The sequence below is a fragment of the Chiloscyllium plagiosum genome, unplaced genomic scaffold, assembly GCF_037043375.1.
Source record: "Chiloscyllium plagiosum isolate Xiang-an unplaced genomic scaffold, Cpla_swu_hap1 HiC_scaffold_12, whole genome shotgun sequence".
NCBI classification, from domain to species: domain Eukaryota; kingdom Metazoa; phylum Chordata; class Chondrichthyes; order Orectolobiformes; family Hemiscylliidae; genus Chiloscyllium; species Chiloscyllium plagiosum.
In genome coordinates this window covers 44,558,828-44,586,565 of record NW_028270150.1, presented here as the reverse complement: position 1 = coordinate 44,586,565, position 27,738 = coordinate 44,558,828, and the positions used below count along the sequence as shown (strand labels likewise).

The following is a 27,738-nucleotide window of genomic DNA, read 5'->3' as shown; positions in this document are numbered from 1 at the left end:
GGGTAGTAACTCTCACCCCACCTCTGAAATTCAGTTTTTTTTGCCCATATTTGAACCAAGGCTGTAATGAAGTCACAAACGGAATAGCCCTGGTGGAACCCAAACTGGGTGCCACGGAGTAGGTTATTGCTGAGCAGGTGCGATTTGATAGCACTGTCGGTGACACCTTCCATTGCTTTATTGATGATCGAGAATAGACTGATGGGGCAATAATTGGCGTGGTTGGATTTATTCTGCTGTTGTGCACAGAATATACTTGGGCAATTTTCAACACTATCAGGTAAATACCAATGTTGTAGCTGAACTAGACAAACTTGGAACCAGGTGCAGGAGGTTAGGAGCAATGGTTTTTCGGTGTTGTTGCCAGAACATTGCAGGGGCAGGAATGATCATTGGAAGAGACCAAGATGAATCGTCCACTCTGCCCTTCTGGTTGAAGATTTTGTGAATGTTCCAGCGTCATTCTTTGCACTGATGTGAGCTCACCATCATTAAAGATGGGGATATTTAAAACCATAAGAAACAGGAACAGGAGGCAGCCATTTGGCTGCTTAAGTCTGTTCCGCTATCCAATAGGATCATGACTGATCCAAGTGACATTTCTCATGATCCCCCAACTGATCAAGATTCTAACTATCTCAGCTTTAAATATACCAGAGAAATTTGCCCCCACAGCTCCCTGAGGCATGGATTTCCAAAGATGCACAAATATGAGAGAAGATATTCTTCTTCACCTCAGTCTTAAATTGGTGCCCCTTTATTTCTAGGCAATGTCTTCTGGTGCTAGACTCTCCCATGGGGGGAAACATCCTCTCAGCGTTTGGGACCCTCCTCTTCCAGCAAGTTATTTGATTGTCAACCACTATTCTCGACTGATGTGGCAGAACTGGAGCTTGGATCTGATGTGTTGGTTGTGGAATCATTTAGCTCTACCTATCACTTGCTGCTTAAGGCTGTTTGGCATCTATTAGCCCTGATTGGGAGCTTGGAGAAAGTGAGGACTGCAGATCAGAGTCGAGAGCGTGGTGCTGGTAAAGCACAGCAGGTCAGGCAGCATCCGAGGAGCTGGAGAATTGACTTTTCGGGCATAAGCCCTTCCTGATGAAGGGAACATCAATTGGTAGCTTCACAGATGGATTTTTTCAGGTATGTCTATTGCTGCTCCTAACACGCTCTCCTGCAGTTTTCATTGAACCAGGGTTGATCCCTTGGCTTGATGGTAATGGTTGGATGGGGTGGGGTGGATATGCCAGGTCCTGAGGTAACAGATTATATTGGCGTATGATCTTGCTGTCACTGATGGTATACAGTGCCTTAGAAATGCCAGCCTTGAGTTTTTGATCTGCTTGTCTCTCCCATTTAGCAAGTGACAATGCCACACAACATGTGTAAGGTATTCTCAATGTGAACATAGGACTTAATCTCCACAAGGACTATGCAGTCACTCTTACCGATACTGTCATAGACAGATGCATCTATAGCCAGCAGATTGGTAAGGACAAGGTCAAGTATGTATTAACATGGAGGATTACTAATGTGGTAATCAGCAGGAGGTGTCCTTGCCCATTTTTGACTTGTTGATCCATGGAGTCCAGAGTCAATGTTGAGGTTGCAAACCACTGTGCCATCACCTCTGCTGGGTCTGTCCAGGTGGGACAGGACGTAGCCAAGGATGGTGATGGTGCTGTCTGGGACATTTTCCCCAAGACATGATTCTCTAAGTATGTCTATGCCGGGCTGTTAGTCAACCAGTCTGTGGGACAGCTCTCCCAATTTTAGAGTTAGCTTCCAGATATTAGTAAGGAAGACTTTGAAGGGCTTTTGTCATTTCCAGCACCTTGGTCTGTCCGGTTTCATTCCTTTTTCAACACTTTCTAGCAATTATTACATAAGAATGACAATTATTACAACAGAATGACTTGTTAGGTCATTTCAGATTAGGAAGAAATAATGCTGCTGTGGGTCTGAAATCACATATAGGTTTATCAATTTCGTAGGACCAGTTTAACCTTCCCTAAAGGGCATTAGTGAATAAAATTGTTATTTTTTTAATGACAATAGACAAGATTTCATGGTGATCATTAGACTTTTAATTCCAGATTTCCATTGAATTCAAATTCCACCATCTGCCGTGGTCAGATTCGAATCCTGGTCCCCTGATATTGCCTGGGTTTCTGGATGACTGAAGTCTCCTCAGTTTTATGAGACTCTCTTGAAGCACTAAATACACCGCCTGATGTTTGCAAAATAAAGTCACATCCAGTGCTTCAAATTCACAAGATTGACATGGACTTTGTACATCAGGAGTGCAACAACAGATGTGTGACAGTCAAATGTAAGAATGTAAACACATGCAAACTAAAATGCAATAGGTTGTAATTGTTTTTTGAAAGAACATATACTGGAATTTGACCTTATCTAATATGGCTCTCAAAATTACATAGGTGAGTGAAATTATCTGGATAGCTCTTCCAAAAAATATAGTAATCACACAAAGGATCAAAGGGGCTCCTTCTGTGCTGTATGATACTATGTAAATAAGTAGTTTCTCTCTTCTGCTTAACATCCAAGATCAGGAATGAATCTTTGCCACAGCTAATTAGTAATGAATGTTATGTTTAAAACCTCCCCAGCAAGAAATGAGGGACATCAGGAGTGCAGTGTAATTTTCTACTGAAGGTTTTTTTTTTCAGTCGAAAAACTTACCTCTTTGCACTCTTTTGAGTAACAAACAGTATTTTGGTTAAGAGAAGTTCCAACAGGTATCCCCTATGCGAATCCCCCAACATATGTAACTCATCCACTACTACAATTCCTATGGGAAAAGAGAAGAGAAAATCATAATTATAAAAAGGGGCTAAAATCAGACATCCAATCTGAGAGAAAAACAAAAGTATCATATGCAATGTATCAGATTAAGTGAATTACTTTGGAGTGCAATCACTGTTATTATGCAGATCAAACTGAAGCAGTATAAGATAATTATTTTTTATTTCAATGTCTGTTGAGAAAAATAAGTTATCCAATACATTGAGAGCATTTTCTTCAAATAGCACCTGGGACTTTCAATATCCTTCCACATCACTGGAACAGGATGACAGTTTAATGATTCATCCAGTAGGTAGGAGCACTGAGAATGCAGCAGACTCTTAGATCTGCATTGAAATGTTAGCTTACATAATTTCTTGGAGTGCAGCTTCAACATGCGACTTTCCAATTTACAAACAAATAATAATATCGAATAATACCAAAAGAATCAAAATGAAATTCAAGCCTCACTTAAGAAAAATTACATACAAATAATAATGATACATTAGAACGATAGTCTGGACTCACCGATCTGGTCCATTTTATCCTCCTCAATAATTCGGTTGAGGAGTCCATTTGCTTTCTCAATTGTACACACAGCTATATCCAGCGATGAAAATCCCCCAGCAGGTGATGTGCTTCCCATATATCCTGCCACTCTCACCATAGCCTCTTGAAATAGGTTCTGAGACAGAGACCAAACATATCCATGGTTCAATTTTTACCTTTTCGGTTAGAGCTGACGTTTGCTTGTTATGAATTACAGATGAACGGAAATAAAGTTAGAAGAATATTTTAATTCTATAGCATCACTGTCCCAAGAAATGTGACAAAATGTGTTACAAATCAGATCCAATTTGTTCCTATTCAGAGGTAATGGCCATGAATTTTTATTTCATGTTTTTAAAGACGAGGGACTGAAATGAGAAAGAGAAGCTTTAAAAGCCAATTTTTAAAACCATGGCTGCAGTTTTGAAACAAGTAACCTGATACCTATGGGCAACATCTAGAAAACAACTGTTGGAGCTACGAGTAATTGGAGTTTGAATTGCGGACGATTTTGCGTTGAGGAGGCGTACTGATAAAGATTTTGTTGGCAGCAGGAAGTTGATTGGTCTACAGACCAGTGACCAATCATTCACAGAGACCTTTTTTGCCTGCCAACAACTACGAGATTGGTCCCCAGGTCACTGAACAGCTTGGAACTGGAAAATAAGTTATAGGAAAAGGGAAGTGTTTGTTTCTTTCCCAACTTAGAAGCAATCTGTGTTCTCGACAGTCAAAACTCACTGTAAGCCTGAGAAAATCCAGTTTATCGTTCCTGAAACAGTTATTATATGCTGTGACTTATAATGAAGAAGTCAAATACTTTTTTTTAAAGTGAATTAGCCTCCTTATATCTATTTTCAGTGGAAACATCTGGGAGAAGATGACTAAAACAACATGCTGTGCCATGGAAGTGTAATAAGGATCATCTAATCAATAGAACCTAGGAACAAAGACAACAGAACTGTCTTTCCTGGTTTACCTGTGTCCAAAAACATATTTTCCTGTTCGGCTGTGTAATCGGAGTTTTATAAGATAATTAGAATTTAAATTAATAATATTATATGCTGACAGGTTATAAGTGTTGTAATGTACCATAGTACCCCCATACCGGTGGGAGATATGTTCCAGGACATACCGCGGAAGCCCAAAACTGCAGATAAGTGCGAACCCATTCACTTAAATTGAAACATAGCTTCCCGGCAGCCTCCTGATCCCTGATTCTGGAACGTTCCCCATAATATGTTTGGGCTGAGGTAAACCGCAGGTCACTGAAACAGTGGTAACCGGACCCGTAGATACTGGGGTCACTCTATATTTCAAAACACTTTACAGTCAGTGAAGTACTTCTGAAGTGTTGTAATGTCAGAAATATGGCAATTAACTTGCAGCCAGCAACCTTTCACAAACAATTTCTGAATGACCAGGAAATATATTTTTGTGTTTTTAAGGGTTAAATATTGACAAGGATAACTAGGATATCATCTCTGCTATCCTTTGAAACAGGGTTATGCAATCTTTTACATCCACCTGAGCAGGCACATCTCATGTGATCTCCTGATAAATGGCATTACTTGAGTAGGTTATGAAGAATGTTGCTCTTCCGGAACCAAAATAATCAAAATTCTTTGTCCAAATCAGAAATACATTCCCCTTATGCAAACATTGCTGCTGCTGGTTTGTTCAGTAACTGACAATAATGAAAACTAATACAGCCACATATTCTAAACAATTGCAGAAGAGAAGCTTCATAAATTAATTTTGCTCAGATTATCAGACATGGTAAAGCAGTCCTAACATTACTCTGATGTTTTGCACTAAAATTTCTTTTTCTTGTCCCCTCTCATAATGGCAATGACTCTCTGTAATCTTCAGAAGCACTGGCAATCCCTCCAATTTCTCAAATTAGTGACCATTTTCATGAACTTAGACAGTGAGTGCAAGCAAGTTGTCCAACAACAGAGGACAGCAATGAGAAATCCTGTTCTCAGTCAACATCACACTTCTATTTATCAGCAGGAGCCACTGGACAATGACTGGTATCCAAAGCTGGATACCAATAAAACATAGAACATAGAAAAGTACAGCACAGAACAGGTCCTTCAGCCCAATGTTGTGCCAAGGATTATTCCTAATGTAAAATAAAATAACCTAACCTACACACCTCTCAATTCATTGCTGTCCATGTGCATGTCCAGCAGTCGCTTAAATGTCCTTAATGACTCTGCTTCCACCACCACAGCTGGCTACGCATTCCATGCATTCACAACTCTCTGCATAATGAACCTACCTCTGATGTCTCCTCTATACCTTCCTCATAATATCTTAAAACCATGATCCCTCGTGCCAGTCAATCCTGCCCTGGGGAAAAGTCTCTGGCTATTGACTCTGTCCATGCCTCTCATTACCTTGTATGCCTCAATCAGGTCACCTCTCTGCTTCCTTCTCTCCAGAGAGAAAAGTCCGAGCTTAGTGAACATCTCTTCGCAAGGCAAGCCCTCCAGTCCAGGCAGCATCCTGGTAAACCTTCGTTGCACTCTCTCCAGAGCCTCCGTATCTTTCCTATAATAGGGCGACCAGAACTGGACAAAATATTCCAAGTGTGGTCTCACCAGGGTCTTGTAGAGCTGCAGCAAAACCTCGTGGTTCTTAAACTCGATCCCCCTGTTAATGAAAGCCAAAACACCATATGCTTTCTTAACAACCCTATCCACTTGGGGTGGTGACTTTGAGGGATCTATGCACTGCCGCCAAGAATCCGGTCTTTAATCCTATATTCAGCATTCAAGTTCGACCTTCCAAAATGCATCACATCGCATTTATCCAGGTTGAACTCCATGTGCCATTTCTCTGTCCAGCTCTGCATCCTGTCTATGTTGCACTGCAGTCTGCAAGAGCCCTCGATACTATCAACGGCTCCTCCAACCTTTGTATCATCAGCAATTTTACTAACCCACCCCTCATCCTCTTCATCCAAGTCATTTATAAAAACTACAAAGAACAGAGGCCCAAGAACAGAGCCCTGCGGGACACCACTGACCTCCAGGCAGAATACGTTCCATCTACAACCACTCTCTACCTTCTGTCAGCCAACCAATTCTGAATCCAGACAACCAAATCTCCCTGTATCCCATACCTCATGACTTTATGAATGAGCCTACCATGGGGAACCTCATCAAATGCCTTGCTGAAGTCCAGATACACCAAATCCTCTGCTCGAACTTCGTCGACCTGTCTGGTCACCTCCTCAAAGAACTCAAGAAGATTTGTGAGGCATGACCTGCCTCTCACAAAGCCATGCTGACTGCCTTTAATCATGCAATGCTTTTCTAAATAGTCATAAACCCTATCCCTCAGAATTTTTTCCAAAACCTTGCTGACCACAGACGTAAGACTGACTGGTCTGTCATTGTCAGGGATTTCCCTGTTCCCCTTCTTGAAAACAGGAACAACATTCGCCTCCCTCCAATCCTCCAGTACGATTCCGGTAGAGAGTGAGGAAGCAAAGATCTTCGCCAGCGGCTTAGCAACCTCCTTTCTCACTTCCCTGAGCAACCTAGGACAAATCTGGTCTGGCCCTGGGGACTTATCAACCTTAGTGTTTGCCAAAATTTCCAGCACATCAAATTCATCAACCTTGATCTGTTCAAGCCTGTTTCCCAACTCTTCAAAGTTCTCATTCACAACAAGGTCCCTTTCCTTAGTGAAAACCGAAACAAAAATCTCATTTCGGGCTTCCCCGATCTGCTCAGACTCCATGCACAAGTTCCCTACGCTATCCCTGATCATTCTGTTATTCTTCACGTATGAGTAAAATGCCTTTGGGTTCTCCATAATCCTTCCTGCCAAGCCTTTTTCATGCCCCCTCCTGGCTCTCTTCAGTTCATTTCTGAGCTCCTTTCTAGCAAGCCTGTAATCCTCTAAAGCTGTGCTAGATCCTTGCTTCCTTCACTTTACATAAGCTGCCTTCATCCTTTTGACGAGAAGCTCGTCTGTTCTCATCATCCAAGGCTCCTTAATCTTACCCCTTCTTGCCTGTCTCAGAGGAACAAATTTGTGCATCACTCGCAACAACTGCTCCTTAAACAGTCTCCACATGTCTCTTGTGCCCTTTCTGTGGAACAATTGCTCGCAATCTGTACTTCCCAACTTCGGTCTGATAGCATCATAATTTCCTTTTCCCCAATTAAATATCTTCCCTTGGAAACTGATCCTTTCCCTCTCCAAGGCTGGTAAATGTGAGGCAGTTGTGGTCACTGTCACCAAGGTGTTCTCCCACCGCAAGATCTGACACCTGTCCTGTCTCATTGCCGAGCACCAAATCCAAAATGGCCTCTCCCCTTGTCGGCCTGTCTACATACTGAGTAAGGAAACCCTCCTGAACACACCTGACAAAAATGGCTCCATCCAAACCATCAGTACTAAGGAGATTCCAGTCAATATTGGGAAAGTTGAAGTCACCCATAACAACAACCCTGCTACATCTGCATTTTTCCAAAATCTGTCGGCCTATGAGTTCTTCAATCTCCCTCCTGCTATTAGGGGTCTGTAGAAAACCCCAATGTTGCTCCCTTGTTGTTCCGAACTTCCACTCAGTAGACAAACCTTCCTCAACAACCTTTGTTTCTGTAGTGTGATGCACTCTCTGATTAGCAATGCTACACCCCTCCTCTTTTTCCACCCTCCTGTTCTTTTTAAACGTTCTAAACTCTGGAACACCTAGCAACCATTCCTGCCCCTGTGAAACCCACGTCTCCATTATGGCCACAATATCATAGTCCTAGGTACTGATCTATACTCTAAGTTCATCACTTGCATTAAAGCAGGCACACTTTAACCGATCCCTTTGCTCCATCACATGAATAACCTTCCTGATAGATTCACTACAATCCTGTCACTTCCCCATATCTAATTACCCCACTCTCAGATATGTAGCTCTGGTTCCCACCCGCTGCACTCTATCCTCGGGGTTCTGAAGTAAATTACCATATTCTCATTGTCATTCCGACAAAGTTCACCAAAATTAGCACAGAAAAGGGTGCAAAATGGGGATCGCCTAAGAAGATAAAGATTTAACTATCCATTTCTTCATGATGATGTATATTTTTGGTAACAGCCACTAATTTGTGATATTAGCCACAGCCTAAGCTCACCATCCTTCTCAGTTTCAAACTTTATTAGTAGTCAAACTTGCTCTCATTACCTTCAATTCCAATTTAGTTCAGGCATATTGTGTGATTAGATGATACCAAAAAGGTATATACACAATAAGGATACAAAATGTTTTCAAGGATCAATAGTCAATGCAGGAAGGATGTTTCCCCATGGCTGAGGTAATTTGGAACCACAGGACAGAGACTCAGAATAAGTGTGCGCAACTTTGGACTGAGAAGAATTTTTTCCACACAGAGGGAAGTACGTCTTTGGAAATTTTTGCTTCAGACAGCTGTGTGGATGCTCAGTTTTTCAAGGTTGGGGTCAATAATTTTTTAAATATTACAACAAAGAAAACAGGGATAGTACAGAAAAATAATGTTAAAGTAGAAGATCAGTCATGATCTAATTGAATTCAAAGGACTCAGATTACAATAGGATCTTGATCAGATGGGCCAATGGGCTGAGAAGTGGCAGATGGAGTTTAATTCAGATAAATGCGAGGTGCTGTATGTTGCTGAACAAAGAGACCTTGGAGTGCAGGTTCATAGCTCCTTGAAAGTAGAGTTGCAGGTAGATAGGATAGTGAAGGTGGTGTTTGGTATGCTTTCCTTTATTGGTCAGAGTATTGAGTACAGAGTTGAGAGGTCATGTTACGGCTGTACAGGACATTGGTTTGGCCACTGTTGGAATATTGCGTGCAATTCTGGTCTCCTACCTATCGGAAAGATGTTGTGAAACTTGAAAGGGTTCAGAAAAGATTTACTAGGATGTTGCCAGGGTTGGAGGATTTCAGCTATGGGGAAGAGGCTGAACAGGCTGGGGTTGTTTTCCCTGGAGTGTCGAAGGCTGAGGGGTGACCTTATAGAGGTTTGTAAAATTATGAGGGGCATGGATAGGGTAAATAGGCAAAGTCTTTTCCCTAGGGTCGGGGAGTCCAGAACTAGAGGGCATTGGTTTAGGGTGAGAGGAGAAAGATATAAGAGAGACCTAAGGGGCAACTTTTTCACACAGAGGGTGGTACATGTATGGAATGAGCTGCCAGAGGAAGTGGTGGAGGCTGGTACAATTGCAACATTTAAGAGGCATTTGGATGGGTATATGAATAGGAAAGATTTGGAGGGGTATGGGCCGGTGCTGGCAGGTGGGACTAGATTGGGTTGGGATATCTGGTCGGCATGGGCGGGTTGGACCGAAGGGTCTGTTTCCGTGCTGTACATCTCTATGACTCTATGACTGAATGTCCTACTCCTGCCCCTATTTCTTTTTTTTTAAGGACTAACCAAATGCATGCTTCCTTTCCATTTGATCTGAACAAATCCATAGCAGGTAGTTAGGTTCCCCAATGGATTGCAAGTAAAAATGATTCTGGACAGCATCAACAGAGTTTAATATTAAACTTAACCAAAGGCCATAGAATGTTGTGACAGTTCTGAAGAAGTCATATTGGATTTGAAACATTTACTCTATTTCTCTCCCCAAAGATGCTGCCAGACCCGGGGAATTTCACCAGCAATCTCTGTGTTTGTTTCTGATTTCCAACATTTGTGGTATTTTGCTTTGATTCTATAGAATGATGACAATTCTAGCTTGACATTTTAATTCTAACCATTCTCTCAAATGAAGTGACTGGAATACCCATCTCCAGTTTGGAGCAACCCATTGATCAAGAAAGCCATGACTTGGGATTTTGTTTTGTGAAGCTGACTGAACCCAACTGTGTGGGTTCAATTGCTGCACCAGCCGAGATTACCATGAAGGACTCTATCTCAACTTCTCTTCTCCTCAAGTATGGTGACTCTCAGGTTTAACCATCACCAGTCATCTCTCTCTCGAATGAGACAGCAGCCCTCTGGTCTGGTGGACTATGATGACTTTACCCTTTATACCTTCATTGCATATATCTTGGTGCTTGAAGGAAGACATTAGTGTTTGGAAATGGAACAGGCTCCTACAGATCTAGATGCAGAATAAAGCTTTCTTTATTCAGCCTTCAGCTTTTTAAAAAGTAATCCACACTGTATCGATATGAAATTTTCCATTCATAACAATGAAATCCCTCTGGTTGTGCTGACTGAGATTGCCAATTCAACAGATGCGATGTGAATCCCTCAGTACTCATTCAATTGAGACTTACATTGGATTAAATTTACTTTCTGGTATTTGTCACTGACTTCATTCTGCACTGACCTGCAGGTAATACATCTTCTCCTTTGCCACAGAAACAAATGGCAGGATGAACAGCGCTTTCTTCCGGTTTTCCAGAACTCTCTTTAAAATGAGCAATTCTGCTACGAGTGTCTTTCCGGCACTGGTAGGGGCTACAACAAAGAAAATGAGGGCTTATTTATTTTGTGCCAACAGCAAAATAGCTGTATTTGGTTGCATCCCTACCACTTCCTTTTCTCTGCAGCTTGAGTGAGACGGAGCATTGGATTTGATTGAAAGAAATTGCATTCATTGTTTAACATAACTGATTTCTAAAACTTAACTGTATCTGCTAATTTAAGCAACTCGCTGGATACAAATACAAACCACTGTTTGGCATGAACATTTTTCATTAAAATATAGTTTCTACAATCAAACTTATTATAAATGCAAGAGAGAAGGTATCTATCTCTGTCAACTGCTTAGAAAACCCCTCCAATGCAAGACCTGGAAACAGACAATCCAGACTGTGGATATAGTAGTGCAAAGGCTCATTTGAAAAACTCAATTATAGAATGAAGTAGAAAAATGGAAAGTATAATGGACATGGAATTGCCAAATACTGGGATCTTTCTTCCAGATAATTAAATGCAAAAATTTGTCTGATCTTAATCAAGAATCATCAAATTGCTAAAGTCCAATAAGTAACTTGTAAACAGATTTATTTATTTCACCTTCCCTGTTAATTTGGAAAGTCACTTTCTCATTTAGGTTACTAATTTGACAGGTATCAGAATCCCGGACTCCAATTGACATTCAAGTGACAAAATCAAAATGGATGTGTACTCAGATATTTCCGTTTCACTGTGATTAAGGAAGCTTTTTTGTCTTGTTTTCCATTAAGACCTGATCAAACTGAAGTCTCAAAGCTAGAACCAAGTAGTTGATGCTATGACGTGTTAATGCATGCTGCTTTTAGAAGTGCTGTCTTCAACATTCCTCTATTGCAAATGCATTTTGGATGTTGAATGATCCTTCAACTATCTTGAAGTTTTGCATTGCTTTTTTAATTGCAAAAATATATTTTTATCTTTCTCTCCTGCAGTCACTCCACAAGTTGTGTGTGGTGAGAGAAGAAAGTCTGGATCTAACTGGAGGATCTGATGGGTCTGAAGAATCTGATGGGTCTGAAGAATCTGATTTAACCAAATTACATTTTGGTATTTGTTGGAAAGTTCTGGCAAGGAGTCATTCTGCCAAATGACTTTGACAGTATGCTCAGGGAACCACATCATTGAATCAATGCCTATGTTTTCTTGCAGGGTTTCAACGATATTACGTGCTGACCACTACCTGATGGACTTATGGTCAAAAGTGTTTCCTTTGTAAATTTTTCCATGAGGAATAGGTAATATGAAACAGAGAGTAAGTGAGGACTGCAGATGCTGGAGATCAAAGCAGCAGGAGAGTCAATGTTTCGGGCAGACAGTTCTGATGAAGAGCTTATGTCCAAAACGTCGACTCTCCTGCTCCTTGGATACTGCCTGATCTGCTATGTTTTTCTAGCACCACACTTTTCGACTCTGATCTCCAGCACATCTGCAGTCCTCACTTTCTCTCTTCCATATTACCTATTCCTCATGGAAAAAATTGTAAAGGAAAACACTTTTGACCATAGGTCCATTAGGGAGTGGTCAGCATGTAATATCCTTGAAACCCTGCGAGAAAACACAGGCATTGATCTTATGATATGGTTCCCTGAGCACACTGTCAAAGTCATTTGGCAGAATGAATCCTTGTCAGAACTCTCCAACAAGTACCAAAATGTAACTTGGCTACATTGGATCCTTCAGACCCATCAGTTCCTTCATGTAAGTCCAGACTCTCTTCCCTCACCACACACTACTCTTGGAGTGACTGCAGGAGAGAAGATAAACACATATCTCTTTCTGGAATGTGTCTTTGTTAAAATGGCCTGGAGAGAGCTGCAGTAGTTTTTGTCAAGGGTTGACCAGAGCAGCTCTGTGACTCAGGACTTTGTGCTCTACTTGCTGGGCCCTGGGGGACACACCAAGATAAATCTCAGCTGTGCCTGGAAGACTATCAAGTCAGTGAAAGATGCTCTTTGATCAGCCTGAAGCCTGTTGACCTTGCAGTGCAAAGTGGTGACCTCAACAGAGTGTTGCAAAATGACACATTCCAAGGTCCAGGACTACGTTCTGAGGGATGCACTAAAGCTTATGGCAGTTCCTGAACTACTCAGGGCGTTTTGCAGCAATGAAGTCAGAGGCATCATTTGAAACACTGGGAACAGGTAGAACCTCAATAAGGCTTCTTGCTAATGGAACAACTCACCTCACACCTTCTGTCTCACAAAAAAGCCATTAAAAGAGTTAATGCACAGCTTGATGTAACTATAAAGTTGGTTGAAAGTACAAAACAAAAAACATTTTTAAAATATAACTGCAAGATTAAAATCATTGAGATTTTAGCATGTAATTGTTCAGAATAGTGTTAGATATCTTTGTAAGTAAAGGTATTTACTGGAGACCTATTTCAACTAAGTAAATATTTAAAATCAACTTAAATATGAAAAAATATTGAGTTACCTGAATAGACCAAGTTTCGTCCCTCTAACACATGATGTTGAGTAAGACACTCAGCTTGCCATTCAAAAATGCTGACTACACCCATGCTCTGATAATTCTCCAGAACGGACTTGGGCAGCCCCCAGTTAGACAGCAGTAGCATTGATTGTTGTGAGGGGGCAGCTACCTGCCCACATTGCCCTGGAATAAGATGCAAATAACTCTGAAGTGGTTACAACGAAGTATCCAAGACATGCCATTGGTTAAAGTAACTTTATACGTATAAAGTTAAAAGGTAAAATAAGTGGTGGTAAAGGAATGCAACTGATATAGTTTATTATTGAAATATTAGTCATACTTAATTAACCACACAGATAATAACTAACATTTGTGACTTGTGATTATTAACTTTTATTCTCAACATTTAGTTTAAATTAAATTGGTCACTAATAGCAATAAAATTGTTATTAAATTACATCATCTCCTATACTATTCTTAAACAATATAAGCCAAATGTTGTCTCTAGAAGCATAATCATTCTGACTTGACCAGAGAAACCGTACTAAAACACAGTACTGATAACAATTTCTTAGGATCATTTTAACCAGCTAATACATTTAACAGCATAAATGATTGATGCTAAAAGAGGCAGCAAACAGAAGGGTGAGTTGTAAAAATGACAGTTTGAAGTCACAGTTGTTAATGTTTGAATTAATTATTGTGCACACTACATGACTTTCCTTAGCACCAGTTGCGTAGTACCCATCACACAGAGCCAGTCTGATTAAGAATTGTTAGGGTCCTACCTTGTCAACCAAGAATGCAGCCCCCTCTGCATAATTACCTTTCAACCACTCCCCCCCCCCCCCCCCACCCCCCGTCAACCATTAAAACATTTATGTGCTTAACAGAATGTTTACATACTCATCGAAAAGAGAAACATAACGTATCATAATGTATGATGCTGAAATTCAACTGAGAGAAAGTGAGGACTGCAGATGCTAGAGATCAGAGTCGAGAATGTGGTGCTGGAAAAACACAGCAGGTCAGGCAGCTTCCAAGGGACAGGCGAATCCACATTTTGGGCATAAGCCATTCCTGATGAAGGGTTTATGCCTGAAACGTCAATTCTCCTGCTCCTTGATTGCTGCCTAACCTGCTGTGCTTTTCCAGCACTCCACACGAGACTGAAATTCAACTGACCCAATGATTGCACACAATATCTTTATGTTATGATGTGTTTACCCATTGGCTGGGGCAATTGGGCATGGCCAAAGTGCATTCATTCACTTCTGCCACTAAATACCTTAATGCTGTCAATGCAAGATATAATTTTCTGGGCACTTATTTGAAAACAGTAGCCAGGATTGAGAAAAAGGTGCAACTGCACTCAAAACTCAGTAAACTTGTTCACTGTTTGCAATTGATTAATAGCACTCCGAATATACAGCGCAATTGTCACATAAAAGCTAGGTACAGTTTTGCCAAAATGCACAATCTGCAGTTACTGTATCTTACAGTACTGTCTGTTTTACATTTTTTCCCTTTTTTCAATCTAACAATGGCTATCAATGAAAGGAAATTTATCTGAGTATGAAACTCCCTCTTTTCCTCACTCCTATCATCTGAATTTTGTTTATAGATTCAATAAATTGCCATATTAGCAAGAAGTTCTTTCCACTTCATCTAATCCCAAAATAGACCTTGATCCAGTAAATATTTTGAAAATTATCTCAAATTTACAGCTTCCGACAATTTGTTGAACATAAGAGTCGCATGGAATCGCAAATGAATTTGCAGATGGAATATAATGTGAGAAAGTGTGAACTTGCCCACTTTGACAGGAAGAATAGAAAAGCAGTAAACCACTTAATCAAAGTCAGATTGTAGAACCAGTGGTACAGAAGGATTCAGATGTTCAGATACATGAATCACAAAGGTTAGTTTGCAGCACAGTGTACGATTAGGAAGGCAGATAGAAAGCACATAACATCTGAGTGTGATTAGGAAGGCACATGGTGCTTATTACAAGGAAAATTGAATATAATATTTTACTGTAGCTGTAGAGGGCATTGGTGAGATTATATCTGGAGTACAGTGTACAATTTTCATCTCCTTACTTGAAAAAAATTGTGTTAAAAGCAGTTCAGAGAAGGCTCACTCAGCACTTTCCAATGATGAAGAACTTGCCTTACTGAGGTAAGATTGAAAAGGTTACCTATTGTGTGTCATTTTTCTAAACTCCAATCTTAAACACTGAAATGTACAAGATCCTGAGAGGACTTGGCAAGGATGAATTCTGAGAGGTATTACCTTCTAGAGGAGACTCTCGAATTGGAGGATATAGATAAAGAATTGGAGGTCTCACTTTTAAAATGGAGAGGGGACTATTTTCATTCAAGGGTTATTAGTCTGTTGAATTCTCTTCCCAAGAAAGCAATGGACACAAAGTCATTAACTTTACTCAAGGCTGAGTTAGATAGATTTTTGATTCACAAATGAATCGAGTTAAAGGAGGCAAACAAGAAACTGAAGTTGAGTTCACAAGCAGCCATGGTCTTACTGAACAGTAGGTCAGACTCGAAAAGCGGAATGGTAACTCTTGCTCCCATGTCCTCTGAATACATGTCATTAAAAATTGGCTTGCTAATATTTCCATCATGAAAATTAATGAAATAGTGGTTTTATATTGTATTGTTTACTTTTAATTATAGACTTGAATTATATATAATTAAAACAATTTCAGAATATAGGAGACATGGTAACAAGTTTGTGGATGACAAAATTGGTGGTATAGTGGACAGTGAAGAAGGTTATCTAAGAGTTCAACTGAATCTTGATCATATGAACCAATGGGCTGACGAGTGGTAGATGGAGATGAATTCAGATAAACACTAGCTGCTGCATTTTGGTAAGACAAACCAGAGCAGGACTTACACCTTTAATATTAGGTCCCTGGGGAGTTTTGTTAAACAAGAGAGACCTAGGGATGCATAGTTCCTTGAAAGTGGCATCACAGGTTGACAGGGTGATGAAGACTGCATTCAGCACACTTGCCTGTATTAGTTAGAGTATAGAGTACAGGAGTTGGAGCATCACGTTACAAGACATTGGTAAGGTCACATTTGCAGTACTGCATGCAATACTGGACACTCTGCTGTAGGATAATATTAAACTCTAAAGGGTGCAGAAAAGATTTACAAGAATGTTATTGAGACTGGAAGGCTTGAATTATAAGGTGAGGCTGGAACATTTTTCCCTGAAGCTTAGGTGGTTAAGGGGTGACCTTATAGAGATTCATAAAATCATAAGGGGCATAGATGAGGTAAATAGTCAAGGTATTTTCCCTAGGTAGGAGAGTCCAAAACTAGAGGGCGTAGGTTTAAGGTGAGAGGGAAAAGAATTAAAAGGGACCTGAGGGGCAACGTTTTCACACAGATCGTGGTGCGCATATGGAACAGAGGAAGTGGTAGAGATGGGTATAATTAAACATTTAAAACATGTGGATGGGTACATGGATTGGAAAGGTTTAATGTATATTGACCAAACACGGGTAAATGGGACTAGTTCCGTTTAGGAAACTGGGCGGGCATGGATGAGTTGAACAAAAGGGCCTGTTTCTGTGTTGTATCTGGATAATCCAAGATGGAGGACGGGAAAACTTTCTGGCTGTAAGAGCTGCTCCTTTTTTTTTTGGAGGTATTTTAGGTGCTGGAGGTGATTTCCTCGAATTCCAGGAGAACCAATTATTGTTTTATATGCTGTTGCATTGTTTTGGAACTTTGGGAAAAAAAAAGTCAAAACAACAGCAGTTTTAAAAGGGAGAAGAGCAGACAAAGGAAGCACATGGTAAGGACAGTGCAGGTGAGAGAGAGAGAGAGAGAGAGAGAGAGAGAGAGAGAGAGAGAGAGAGAGAGAGAGAGAGAAAAGAGAGAAAAGAGAGAAGGTGCACAGTTACTGCCTTTGCTCTTTTTGAATTCATGTGTTGCTGGACATCGGAGTGCATCTAGGAAAATTAACAACCGGTTTGGGCAAAGTTTACAAACACAGAATCAGATCAGTTCATTGTTGTTTTAAGTCTGTCCAAGAGAAAGGCTGTATTAGTGAGTACAGTGGGTTCTTTCTTGATTTTTTTTTTGGAGATAAGTCTCTTGATTAAACTTAAAATATAAGCCATTGCTCTTAATTTAACCTTGTGCATTGTTTTGTAGAGGAATAAGACAGTGTTATTTTCTGGGTCTGTAGATTGTGAAGGAGCAAAAATGGCATTTGCAGTGATATGTACTTCTTGTCAGATGTGGGACTTTAAAGAGAGTTTAAGGGTTACTGTGGGTTATATCTGCCATAAATGCTGTTGGATTCGAATCTTATCAGATCGAGTGGATCGGTTGGAGAGACAGATAGAAGCGATGAGGAATTTGCAACAGCAACAGTATGTGATGGATGGCAGCTATAGGAAGGGGGGGGCAAAAGTCTCAGGTACAGTCACATAGATGGATTAACTCCAGGAAGGGTAAGAGAGGTAGGCAGCTACTGCAGGAGTCTTTTGTGGATAGATCCATTTCAAACAGGAATGCTGTTTTGGAAAATGTAGGGGGCGATGGATTCTCAGAGGAACATAGCACGAACAGCCAAGTTTCTAGTGTTGACTCTGGCTCTAATGCAACGAGGGGTATGTCGGCTTCCAAGAGATCAATTGTGCTAGGGGATTCTGTAGTCCAAGGTGCAGACAGACGTTTCATGGCCAGCAGCGAAAAAGCAGAATGGTGTGTTGTTTCCCTGGTGCCAGGATCATGGATGCCTCAGAGAGGGTGCAGAATGTTCTCAGGGGGGAGAGGGGCGAGCAAGAGGTCATTGTCCACATTGGAACCAACGACATTGGAAGGGAAAAGGTTGAGATTCTGAAGGGAGATTACAGAGAGTTAGGCAGAAATTTAAAAAGGAGGTCCTCAAGGGTAGTAATATCTGGATTACTCCCAGTGCTATGAGCTAATGAGGACAGGAATAGGAGGATAGAACAGGTGAATGCATGGCTGAGGAGCTGGTGTATGGGAGAAGGATTCACATTTTTGGATCATTGGAATCTCTTTTGGGGCAGAAGTGACCTGTACAAGAAGGACAGATTGCACCTAAGTTGGAAGGGGACTAATATACTTGCACCTAAATTGGAGGCAGATGTTCGCAGGTAAAGGGGCGGCTGGAAAATGGGAAGCCATCAGAAATAAGATAACGAGAATCCAGAAAAAGTATATTCCTGTCAGAGTGAAAGGGAAGGCTGGTAGGTATAGGGAATGCTGGATGACTAAAGAAATTGAGGGTTTGGTTAAGAAAAAGAAGGAAGCATATGAAAGATATAGACAGGATAGATCGAGTGAATCCTTCGAAGGGTATAAAGGAAGTAGGAGTATACTTAAGAGGGAAATCAGGAGGGCAAAAAGGGGACATGAGATAGCGTTGGCAAATAGAATTAAGGAGAATCTAAAGGGTTTTTATAAATATATTAAGGACAAAAAGTAACTAGGGAGAGAATAGGGCCCCTCAAAGATCAGCAAGGCGGCCTTTGTGAGGAGCCACAGAAAATGGCGGAGCTACTAAATGGATATTTTGCATCAGTATTTACTGTGGAAAAGGATATGGAAGATATAGACTGTAGGGAAATAGATGGTGACATCTTGCAAAATGTCCAGATTACAGAGGAGGAAGTGCTGGATGTCTTGAAACGGTTAAAGGTGAATAAATCCCCAGAACCTGATCAGGTGTACCCGAGAACTCGGTGGGAAGCTAGAGAAGTGATTGCTGGGACCCTTGCTGAGATATTTGTATCATCAATAGTCACAGGTGAGGTGCCGGAAGACTGGAGGTTGGAAACGTGGTGCCACTGTTTAAGAAGGGTGGTAAGGACAAGCCAGGGAACTATAGACTAGTGAGTCTGACCTCAGTGGTGGGCAAGTTGTTGGAGGGAATCCTGAGGGACAGGATGTACATGTATTTGGAAAGGCAAGGACTGATTAGGGATAGTCAACATGGCTTTGTGCATGGGAAATCATGTCTCACAAACTTGATTGAGTTTTTTGATGAAGTAACAAAGAAGATTGATGAGGGCAGAGCAGTAGATGTGATCTATATGGACTTCAAGGTTCAACAAGGTTCCCCATGGGAGACTGATTGCAAGGTTAGATCTCACGGATTACAGGGAGAACTAGCCATTTGGATACAGAACTGGCTCAAAGGTAGAAGACAGAGGGTGGTAGTGGAGGGTTGTTTTTCAGACTGGAGGCCTGTGACCAGTGGAGTGCCACAAGGATCGGTGCTGGGTCTTCTACTTTTTGTTATTTACATAAATGATTTGGATGCGAGCATAAGAGGTACAGTTAGTAAGTTTGCAGATGACACCAAAATTGGAGATGTAGTGGACAGCGAAGAGGGTTACCTCAGATTACAATAGGGTCTGGACCAGATGGGCCAATGGACTGAGAAGTGGCAGATGGAGTTTAATTCAGATAAATGCGAGGTGCTGCATTTTGGGAAAGCAAACCTTAGCAGGACTTATACACTTAATGGTAAGGTCCTAAGGAGTGTTGCTGAACAAAGAGACCTTGGAGTGCAGGTTCATAGCGCCTTGAAAATGGAGTCGCAGGTAGATAGGATAGTGAAGAAGGCGTTTGGTAGGTCATGTTGCGGCTCTACAGGACATTGGTTAGGCCACTGTTGGAATATTGCATGCAATTCTGGTCTCCTTCCTATTGGAAAGATGTTGTGAAACTTGAAAGGGTTCACAAAAGATTTACAAAGGTGTTGCCAGGGTTGGAGGGTTTGACCTACAAGGAAGAGGCTGAACAGGCTGGGGCTGTTTTCCCTGAAACGTCGAAGGCTGAGGGGTAACCTTCTAGAGGTTTACAAAATTATGAGGAGCATGAATAGGACAAATAGACAAAGTCTTTTCCCTGGTATCGGGGAGTCCAGAACTAGAGGGCATAGGTTTAGGGTGAGAGGGGAAAGATATAAAAGAGATCTATGGGGCAACTTCTTCATGCAGAGGGTGGTACATGTTTGGAATGAGCTGCCGGAGGATGTGGTGGAGGCTGGTACAATTGCAACATTTAAGAGGCATTTGGATGGGTATATGAATAGGAAGGGTTTGGAGGGATATGGGCCGGGTACTGGCAGGTGGGACTAGATTGGGTTGGAATATCTGGTCGGTGTGGACAGGTTGGATCAAAGGGTCTGTTTCCATGCTGTACATCTCTATGACTCTATGACTGTACCTGTTGCTGTCAGTGTCACACTGAGTTTGCTGCCATCTAACAGACTTTGACTGAGGCCAGGAGGTGGTGTTAGCACAGGCACGGAATAATTAGATTGCGAAAGTTTCTTCTTTTCTACCCAATTTTGACAATTTGGAGTAAGCACGATGGAATATCTTGATGTTTCCAAAGTTCTATCTTGCTGACTTGACGTTCTAATCTGCCATTTAACCACAGTTCTTACTTTTTGACATTTTTGTATACAAGATGGCTGTCGGTCTCCATTTGTGACAGGTGAACACTTTTGTGAAACTACTATTTTCTTTGCGGCAGGGTGCACTGAAGTATCTGAATCCGGATTGTTTCTAAACAAAGGTCTTTCCCTTTTGCGTCTATTGGCCAATGCTTTACGGCCACTGTGTAAAGGGTTATTGAACAAATCAAGATTAACATTTCTAATTGCTGATGAGTTCTTGATCTTTTTAGGTGATACCATTCCGTGCAATGTTTTCTGGTCCACATCATTACTCCTACATTTCCTTGCTGCAGAACTGGAGCCCTTTTCTTTATGAGGAGGATTAAAGGTATTAACTTCTTCAATTGCACCTCCACCAGAATTGGATGTTGCCCTAATATCGTCCAAATATATTGATTTTAAAACATCTTTTGGAATTCCAGCATTCCAGTTTTTTTCAAGATCCAATGCTGCTTGTATGAGTTCATCATCCAAAGATAAGGATGATTCAGAAGCAAAGCCAGTATTCCCAAATGATGGATTAACATTAGCAGGGACCTGAAAAGAAAACATAGAAGTCATGTAATTATGTATTGTACAGTGGCTAAAACATAAGTTGTTCAGGGATCCATTGTATGGTCTGGACCAATTCATGACAAAAATCAGAAAGATGCTCATTGGTTGGTATTGGCAAGGCTAACAAAAGGCTAATAATTCAGGTGTCCTAAACAGTCTAAAGTAAAGCCATCATAGTTTTGTCAAGGTAAATCATGTTTAACTAATTTACTGGAGTTCTTTGAAAAAATAACTTGTGCTGTAGATAAAGTGGAGCCAGTGGATGTACAAGTCGTCCTGGTACAAGACACGTTTTGTCAACACAAATTGACTATAATGCAATTGACGATTTGTGGAGGCTGTCTGGAGAACAAGAACTTTCTACTGAACAGATGTAGCAATTTTCTATAGTGATCTTCTATAGCACGATTTTCTATAGCAGTTTTCCATAGCGTGATTTTCTATAGCATGAGGTTGCAAAGGAACGCAACTATCGTGTTATAACAGAACGACCTGTTTTGTATTTAAGCTTCCAGAAGGCATTTGATAAAGTGCTACAACAAAGATTTTGCGGAAAATGAAAGCTCACAATGTGGGGGGTAGCATGTTGGTATGGATCGAAGATTGGCGAGCTCACAGGAAGCAGAGATTAGGAATAAGTGGGTCTTTTTCAGACTGGTCAAGATATCATGAGAACTGTGCCAAGTGTGTTATGTATGGGGCTTCAATTTATGAAGGGATCAAAGGTATAGTGGCTAAATTTGCTAATGACACAAAGGTGTGTTGATAAATCACTTGTGGAGAGGACATAGGAATCTGTAAAGGGATATAGATAATCTAAGACAGAGGAAAAAATCTGGCATATGGGCTTAAAATGTGAGAAATTGTCCATTTTGGCAGAAAGAATTTTTAAAAATATACTACCTAAATGCTGAAAGGTTGCAGAGCTCCAAAATAAAGAGAGATCTGGTTGGCCTTGTGCATGAATCACACAAGGTTAGTACACAGATAAAACAAGTAATCACATTCTGGTTCATTGCAAGGGGAATTGAATGCAAGAGTATGAACATAATACTTCAGTTATACAGGCCATTGATGAGTGCATTTTTTAATGCATTCACAGGATGTGGATACTGTTGGCCAGGCCAGTACTTATTGCCCAGTGGGCATTGACAGTCATTTACATTGCTGTGGGTCTGCAGTCACACGTAGGCCTGATTTGATAAGGGTGGCAGATTTCCTTCCTTAAAGGGCATCAAGTGAACTAGATGAGTTTTTCTGACAATCTGCAACAGTTTCAATGTCATTAAACTCCCTTAATCCCAGTTTTTTTAAAAATTTCAATCCAAATTTCACAGGATTTCCATAGGGTTTGAACCTGGGTTTCTAGATTAACAGTCTCGTGATAAATCCACTAGGTCATGGACACTCCTTACATCCGGAGTACTGCATACAGTACTGATTACCATACTTATGGAAGGATGTTAATGGTTTGGAATCAGTTCGGATCAGATTGCTTTATGAGAAAAGGCTAGACCAGCCAAACATGAATCCTCCGTAGTTTCGAATATTCATAGATGACTAAATTAAAACATATATAGAACCTGAGGGGACTTGAGCGGGTGGATGTTGAAAAGATGATTTCTCTTAAGGGAAAATCTAGAACAAGGGGTCGTCATTTTAAAAATAGTTTTTTAAAGCAGATTTTAAAAGGTTTTTCTCAGACGGTTGAGTCTTTGAAATTCCCTTATTCAAAAGGCAATAGATGTAGAACCTTAAAATGTTTTTTTTTTCAAAGGCAGAGCTAGTTTAATTCTTGATTACCAAGGGGAAGAAATGGCCTATTCTTGTTCTGATTCGTAGTAGGCACTTGTTATCCTGCTTCAAGAATTTTGAGCCCCAAATCATGAAATTGTTTTTTTTAAAGTGCAAAACCTACCTCAGCATGGGTCACATCCGTGCGCTTTACCTTCCCATTTGAACCGGGCATTCGCTGCTGCAAGCGGCCTGACCGGCGAAGGGTTGGGGAATGTGAATCAACGGCGCTGGACCGAGAGAGAGAAAAATTCCACTCTTGTACTCATCAGTTTAATACTACACAGAGTCAAACAGATTTCTAATGTTCATTACCACACACTCTCATTCCGAGACATTAAAGCAGCATACTTTTCTTCAATTCAGGAATGTCACGTGTACAGTACATCACTAGTAAACGAGAAATAACTCCGAAATGAGGACGCAACATTGGGTTAGACCGATTCACAACCTTTGTACAGCTGTTTTTTCTTTCCCATTCCCAAATCACATGACGCTCTGCTATCAAAAAGGCACACATTAGTTCATTGTTTCGCAACTGATTGTAAGGATAATTACATTTAACCCTTCTATTATTTTAACAGTGGCAATATTTGGAGTTTTGGCATGGGATTTTCTTTTTGAAACATATTAAGGGGAAACAGCATTAAAGATTTCCGCAAACCTTCAAGCATGCTGGAAAATTATAATTTTATGAGTTTTTTTTGTAGTTGAAACGAAAATCTACCATGACATGGATATTGTACTTGGTACGGTACTGGGCTAATAGTCCAAAGGCCTGGAGTAATCATAGGAAACGGTGTTCAAATCATACCACAAATTCAAATTATAGTATCTGCTTCATTAACTTTTTTTTTAAAGAAACGTACAGTTTCTTATCCATTCTAGGTTACACGCGACTCAGTGTACACTATTAATCTACTCTTGTTGGATGCCCTCTGATGTCGCCGAAAGTGCACGCTGACAGGCCCTGTGAATAATTTCACCATTCTAAGTTAAACTGAAAACAGCAGCAGCAGAGTTTCTTACCTTCGCTTTTGAATGAGGATTCGATGTTGACCCATAAATCTTTGTCGGCATTTGATCGCTGGAGTAGTTTCTTTGTTGGTCATTTCTGAGGATTGAACTCTGAAGTTGCTGAGCCCAGGTTTCTGATGCTGATTTTCTGCTTTTGATCAGCTTTTCCGATTTTCACCCTTAACCTACGAATGATTACATCCCGCACTGAATATAGGGACTTCTCTGCTCTTTCAACATTTATAAATTCATGTGCGTGTTTATAAAACATTAGTACGTCACTTTTATGTGAATAGATCACATTCCATTTCTGCTCACTGCAATTGAACAACAAAATAATTAGATGAAATTTACAGGATCTCAGGTCAGTTTCTTTTGGGTAGTCGTTGCTCCGTGAATTCGTTCATTCAGTGTTTTTGTCTATTTCTGATTATTTAAATATATATTTTATTCTCATTCAGATAATAGGCGACTTATTTCCTCAGTTTTGATCATTCTAATATTTCAGTGCATTCTCAGTTGCATCAACAAGCTCAGAGACTGCTCCCTCCCCTTTCCGACTGAGCACTTAATCAGTTTCAAACATGCCGCCACCGGAAACTCAGCCCGGTCCGCCGCTTAATCCATTCCCCTATCCGAGGTGTTTCTGGCAAGTCCGCCTGGCAACCGTTCCCCCACTGACCCTCTTCCGGTGATAGCAGGGAAGACTGACCCTGCCCAAGTTAAAAATCATACAACGCCAGGTTATTGTCCAACAGGTTTATTTGGAAGTATAAGCTGTCGGAGCAGGATCATAGGACACAGAATTATAGTAAAATATCACAGTGTCATACAACTGTTGCGATGTATTGAACAAACTTAGATTGCTGTTAATTTTTAATCACTTAGAATGGGGTTGCAGGTTTCGATTCATTAAAATGTAACTCCCAGAACTTCTTTCAAGTCACATTTCCGAGATAACTTAAGGTTTTTTTTTAAAAGTTTTGTAAAATCATGAGGGGCATGGATAGAATAAATAAACAAGGTATTTTCCCTGGGGTGGGGAGTCCAAAATTACAGGTCATAGGGTTAGGGTGACAGGGGGAAGATATAAAAAGGACCTAAGGGGCAACTTTTTTCAAACAGAGGGTGGCGTGTGTATGGAATGAGCTGCCAGAGAAAGTGGTGGAGGCTGGTACAATTTCAGCATTTAAAAGTCATCTGAATGAGTATATGAATATGAAGGGTTTACAGGGACATGGGCCAAGTACTGCCAAATGGGACTAGATTAGGTTAGAATATCTGTTCAGCATGGATGAGTTGGACTGAAACATCTGTTGCCGTGCTGTACATCTCTATGACTTTATCTCAGCTCACACAATGCATTAAAGGTGTGAAGTTAGAGTCTTACCTGTATTCCAATCTTGAGTCAAACTGCTTCTGTTTCCAAAGTAGGGATTTATAAAATATCACATGGACTGGTTGCCTACAGATTATATGATTTTTGAACAAAATAGAGTGTATCTGCAAATGCAAATTCATCCCATAGACTTATATGTGTGCATGTCAGGGAGGGAGAGAGAGAGAAAAAAAGAGTGTGTGTGCTTGTACTTCCAAATAAACTTCTGGGACTATAACCTGGTGTTGTGTGATTTTTAACTTTGTCTACCCAAGTCCAACACTGGCACTCCACATCATGTCCCTGCCCAGACTACTGGAGCAAGGTGCTGTGTTGTGAATGGTTACCCATTTATTCTAGTGAGGCAAATAAATCTCCAGAATGAAATTTAACATATTGCAAGTTGTTCAGAGAGAAAACAAATTTGGAAGGATGCAGCTCTTTGATTGTTTTGTTATCCCTAGAGGGCACATAAAGGCCATTCAGCCCACTGAGACTGCACTGACCCTCCAAAGAACAACCCACTTATTGCCTTAACAATCCACTTGCCATGGCCAATCCCTGTGACCTGCATATCTCTGGACACAACAGACAATTTACCATGGCCAGTCCACCTAACCCACACATCTTTGGACCGAAGGAGGAAACACATGCAGACATGGGATGAACATGCAAACTCCATGCTGTCACCCACGACTGGAATCAAATGTGAATCCCTGTGAAGCAGCAGTACTAACCACTGTGCCACCTTGTCATTTTCATCAGAAAGCTTTTCTAATGCAACTATTAATAGCAAATTCAGCTGGAGCTGTATTGGGTAATGGTTTGGAAGAGGGTTAATGTTTCATTTAACATTGGCTGCACCCATTTTGTTGATGTTACACAGGAAGTAGACAAAGGAGACTTCAGCATTCAGAGGCAGCAGATGTGTCTGTATCAGCTCCTGAATCTTCCACTCATTTTGCTTGACCAAATGTAGTTGTACTTTTTGCTAGCAATGCAATAAAACATCTTGTTATCTAATAACAGTGTAGATTCTCTCCAGTAGTTAATCAGTAGTAGAACCAAGACAAAGGAGAATTGGTGTACTACTTCAAATATTCTTCCTCACTGTACATACTAGTCTAACTGGCAAGTACCACGAGATCATGTGGGAAGATATACCTAGATTCTCGTGACTATTGTTAGAGCAACTCTCAAATGCTCCTCCAGGACACTTGTTTTCAGTTTTTATGGCATAGTGTCCGAGTGCCAAGGGATCTGTTGGAAGTGATAATGTTACAAAGTGAAATTTGTTTCCCACTCACTTAAATATATAGGTCACACAACACCAGGTTATATTCCTACAGGCTAATTTGGAAGTACTAGCTTTCGGAGTGCTGCTCTTTTGTCAGGTAGCTGGTGGGGCAGGATCATAAGACATAGAATTTATAGTACAAGATCATAGTGTCATGCAACTGATATGATATATTGAACAAACCTAGGTTACTGTTGAGTTTTCCATCTTTTAGAATGGGTTACAGGTTTTTATTCATTAATATGTAAATCCCAGAACTTCTTTCAAGTCATATTCCCAAGATAACTTAACATTTTATTAAAAAAAGGTGACATCTCAGCTTAGATAATGCATTAAAGGTGTGTGGCTAGAGTCTGTAAGTATTCCAATCTTGATTAAGAATGGTTCTGTTTCCAAAATAGAAATTTATAAATGTCACATGGGTTGACTGCCTCCATTGACTGCCTGCAGATTGTGTGCTTTTTGAGTAAAATAGAATGTATCTGCAAATTTAATTTTGCAAATGCAAATTCACCCCATAGACTTATATGTGTGTATGCGTGCATTGAGGGGGGAAAAGAGAGAGACAGAGAGAGAGAGAGAGTGCAAGTGTGAATGTGTGCGTGCATGTCGTAGCAGATACTATGACAATGGATGAATGGAGACCACGCAACAATCGCCATACAGGGACATTCCCTCCCAGTCAGGGAACACTTCAGCATTCAGGGACATTTGGCCTCGAATCTTCGGGTGACCATCCTCCAAGCCAGACTTCAGGATACACAACAATGCAGAATAGCCGAGCAGAGGCTGATAGCCAAGTTCGATACCTATGAGGATGGCCTTAACAGGGACCTGGGATTCATGTCGCACTACAGGTGACCACACCACACCATACAATCTCACACACACACACACACAGAAGCACACTTATACACACACCCTTGCATACTCACACACACGCAGACCTTCTC

At 40.8% G+C, this 27,738-nt stretch overlaps 1 protein-coding gene across 2 annotated transcripts in view; it reads right to left on the bottom strand.

The window, feature by feature from the left end:
* polq (polymerase (DNA directed), theta) overlaps nt 1-25,692 on the bottom strand; it is an 89,796-nt gene extending 64,104 nt beyond the window's left edge. For both annotated transcript variants that reach the window (XR_015758850.1, XM_087992733.1), the window contains exons 1-7: nt 24,123-25,692; nt 23,218-23,323; nt 20,510-21,281; nt 13,266-13,445; nt 10,699-10,829; nt 3,337-3,493; nt 2,707-2,815 (exon numbers count right to left, since the gene is read on the bottom strand). Coding sequence is in view for 1 of the 2 variants with exons in the window: in XM_087992733.1 (XP_087848859.1) it covers nt 2,707-2,815; nt 3,337-3,493; nt 10,699-10,829; nt 13,266-13,445; nt 20,510-21,281; nt 23,218-23,323; nt 24,123-24,205 (1,538 nt within the window). In the remaining variant the exon portion in view is untranslated. The remainder of the gene's footprint in view (nt 1-2,706; nt 2,816-3,336; nt 3,494-10,698; nt 10,830-13,265; nt 13,446-20,509; nt 21,282-23,217; nt 23,324-24,122) is intronic.
* Nucleotides 25,693-27,738: the final 2,046 nt, after the last annotated feature.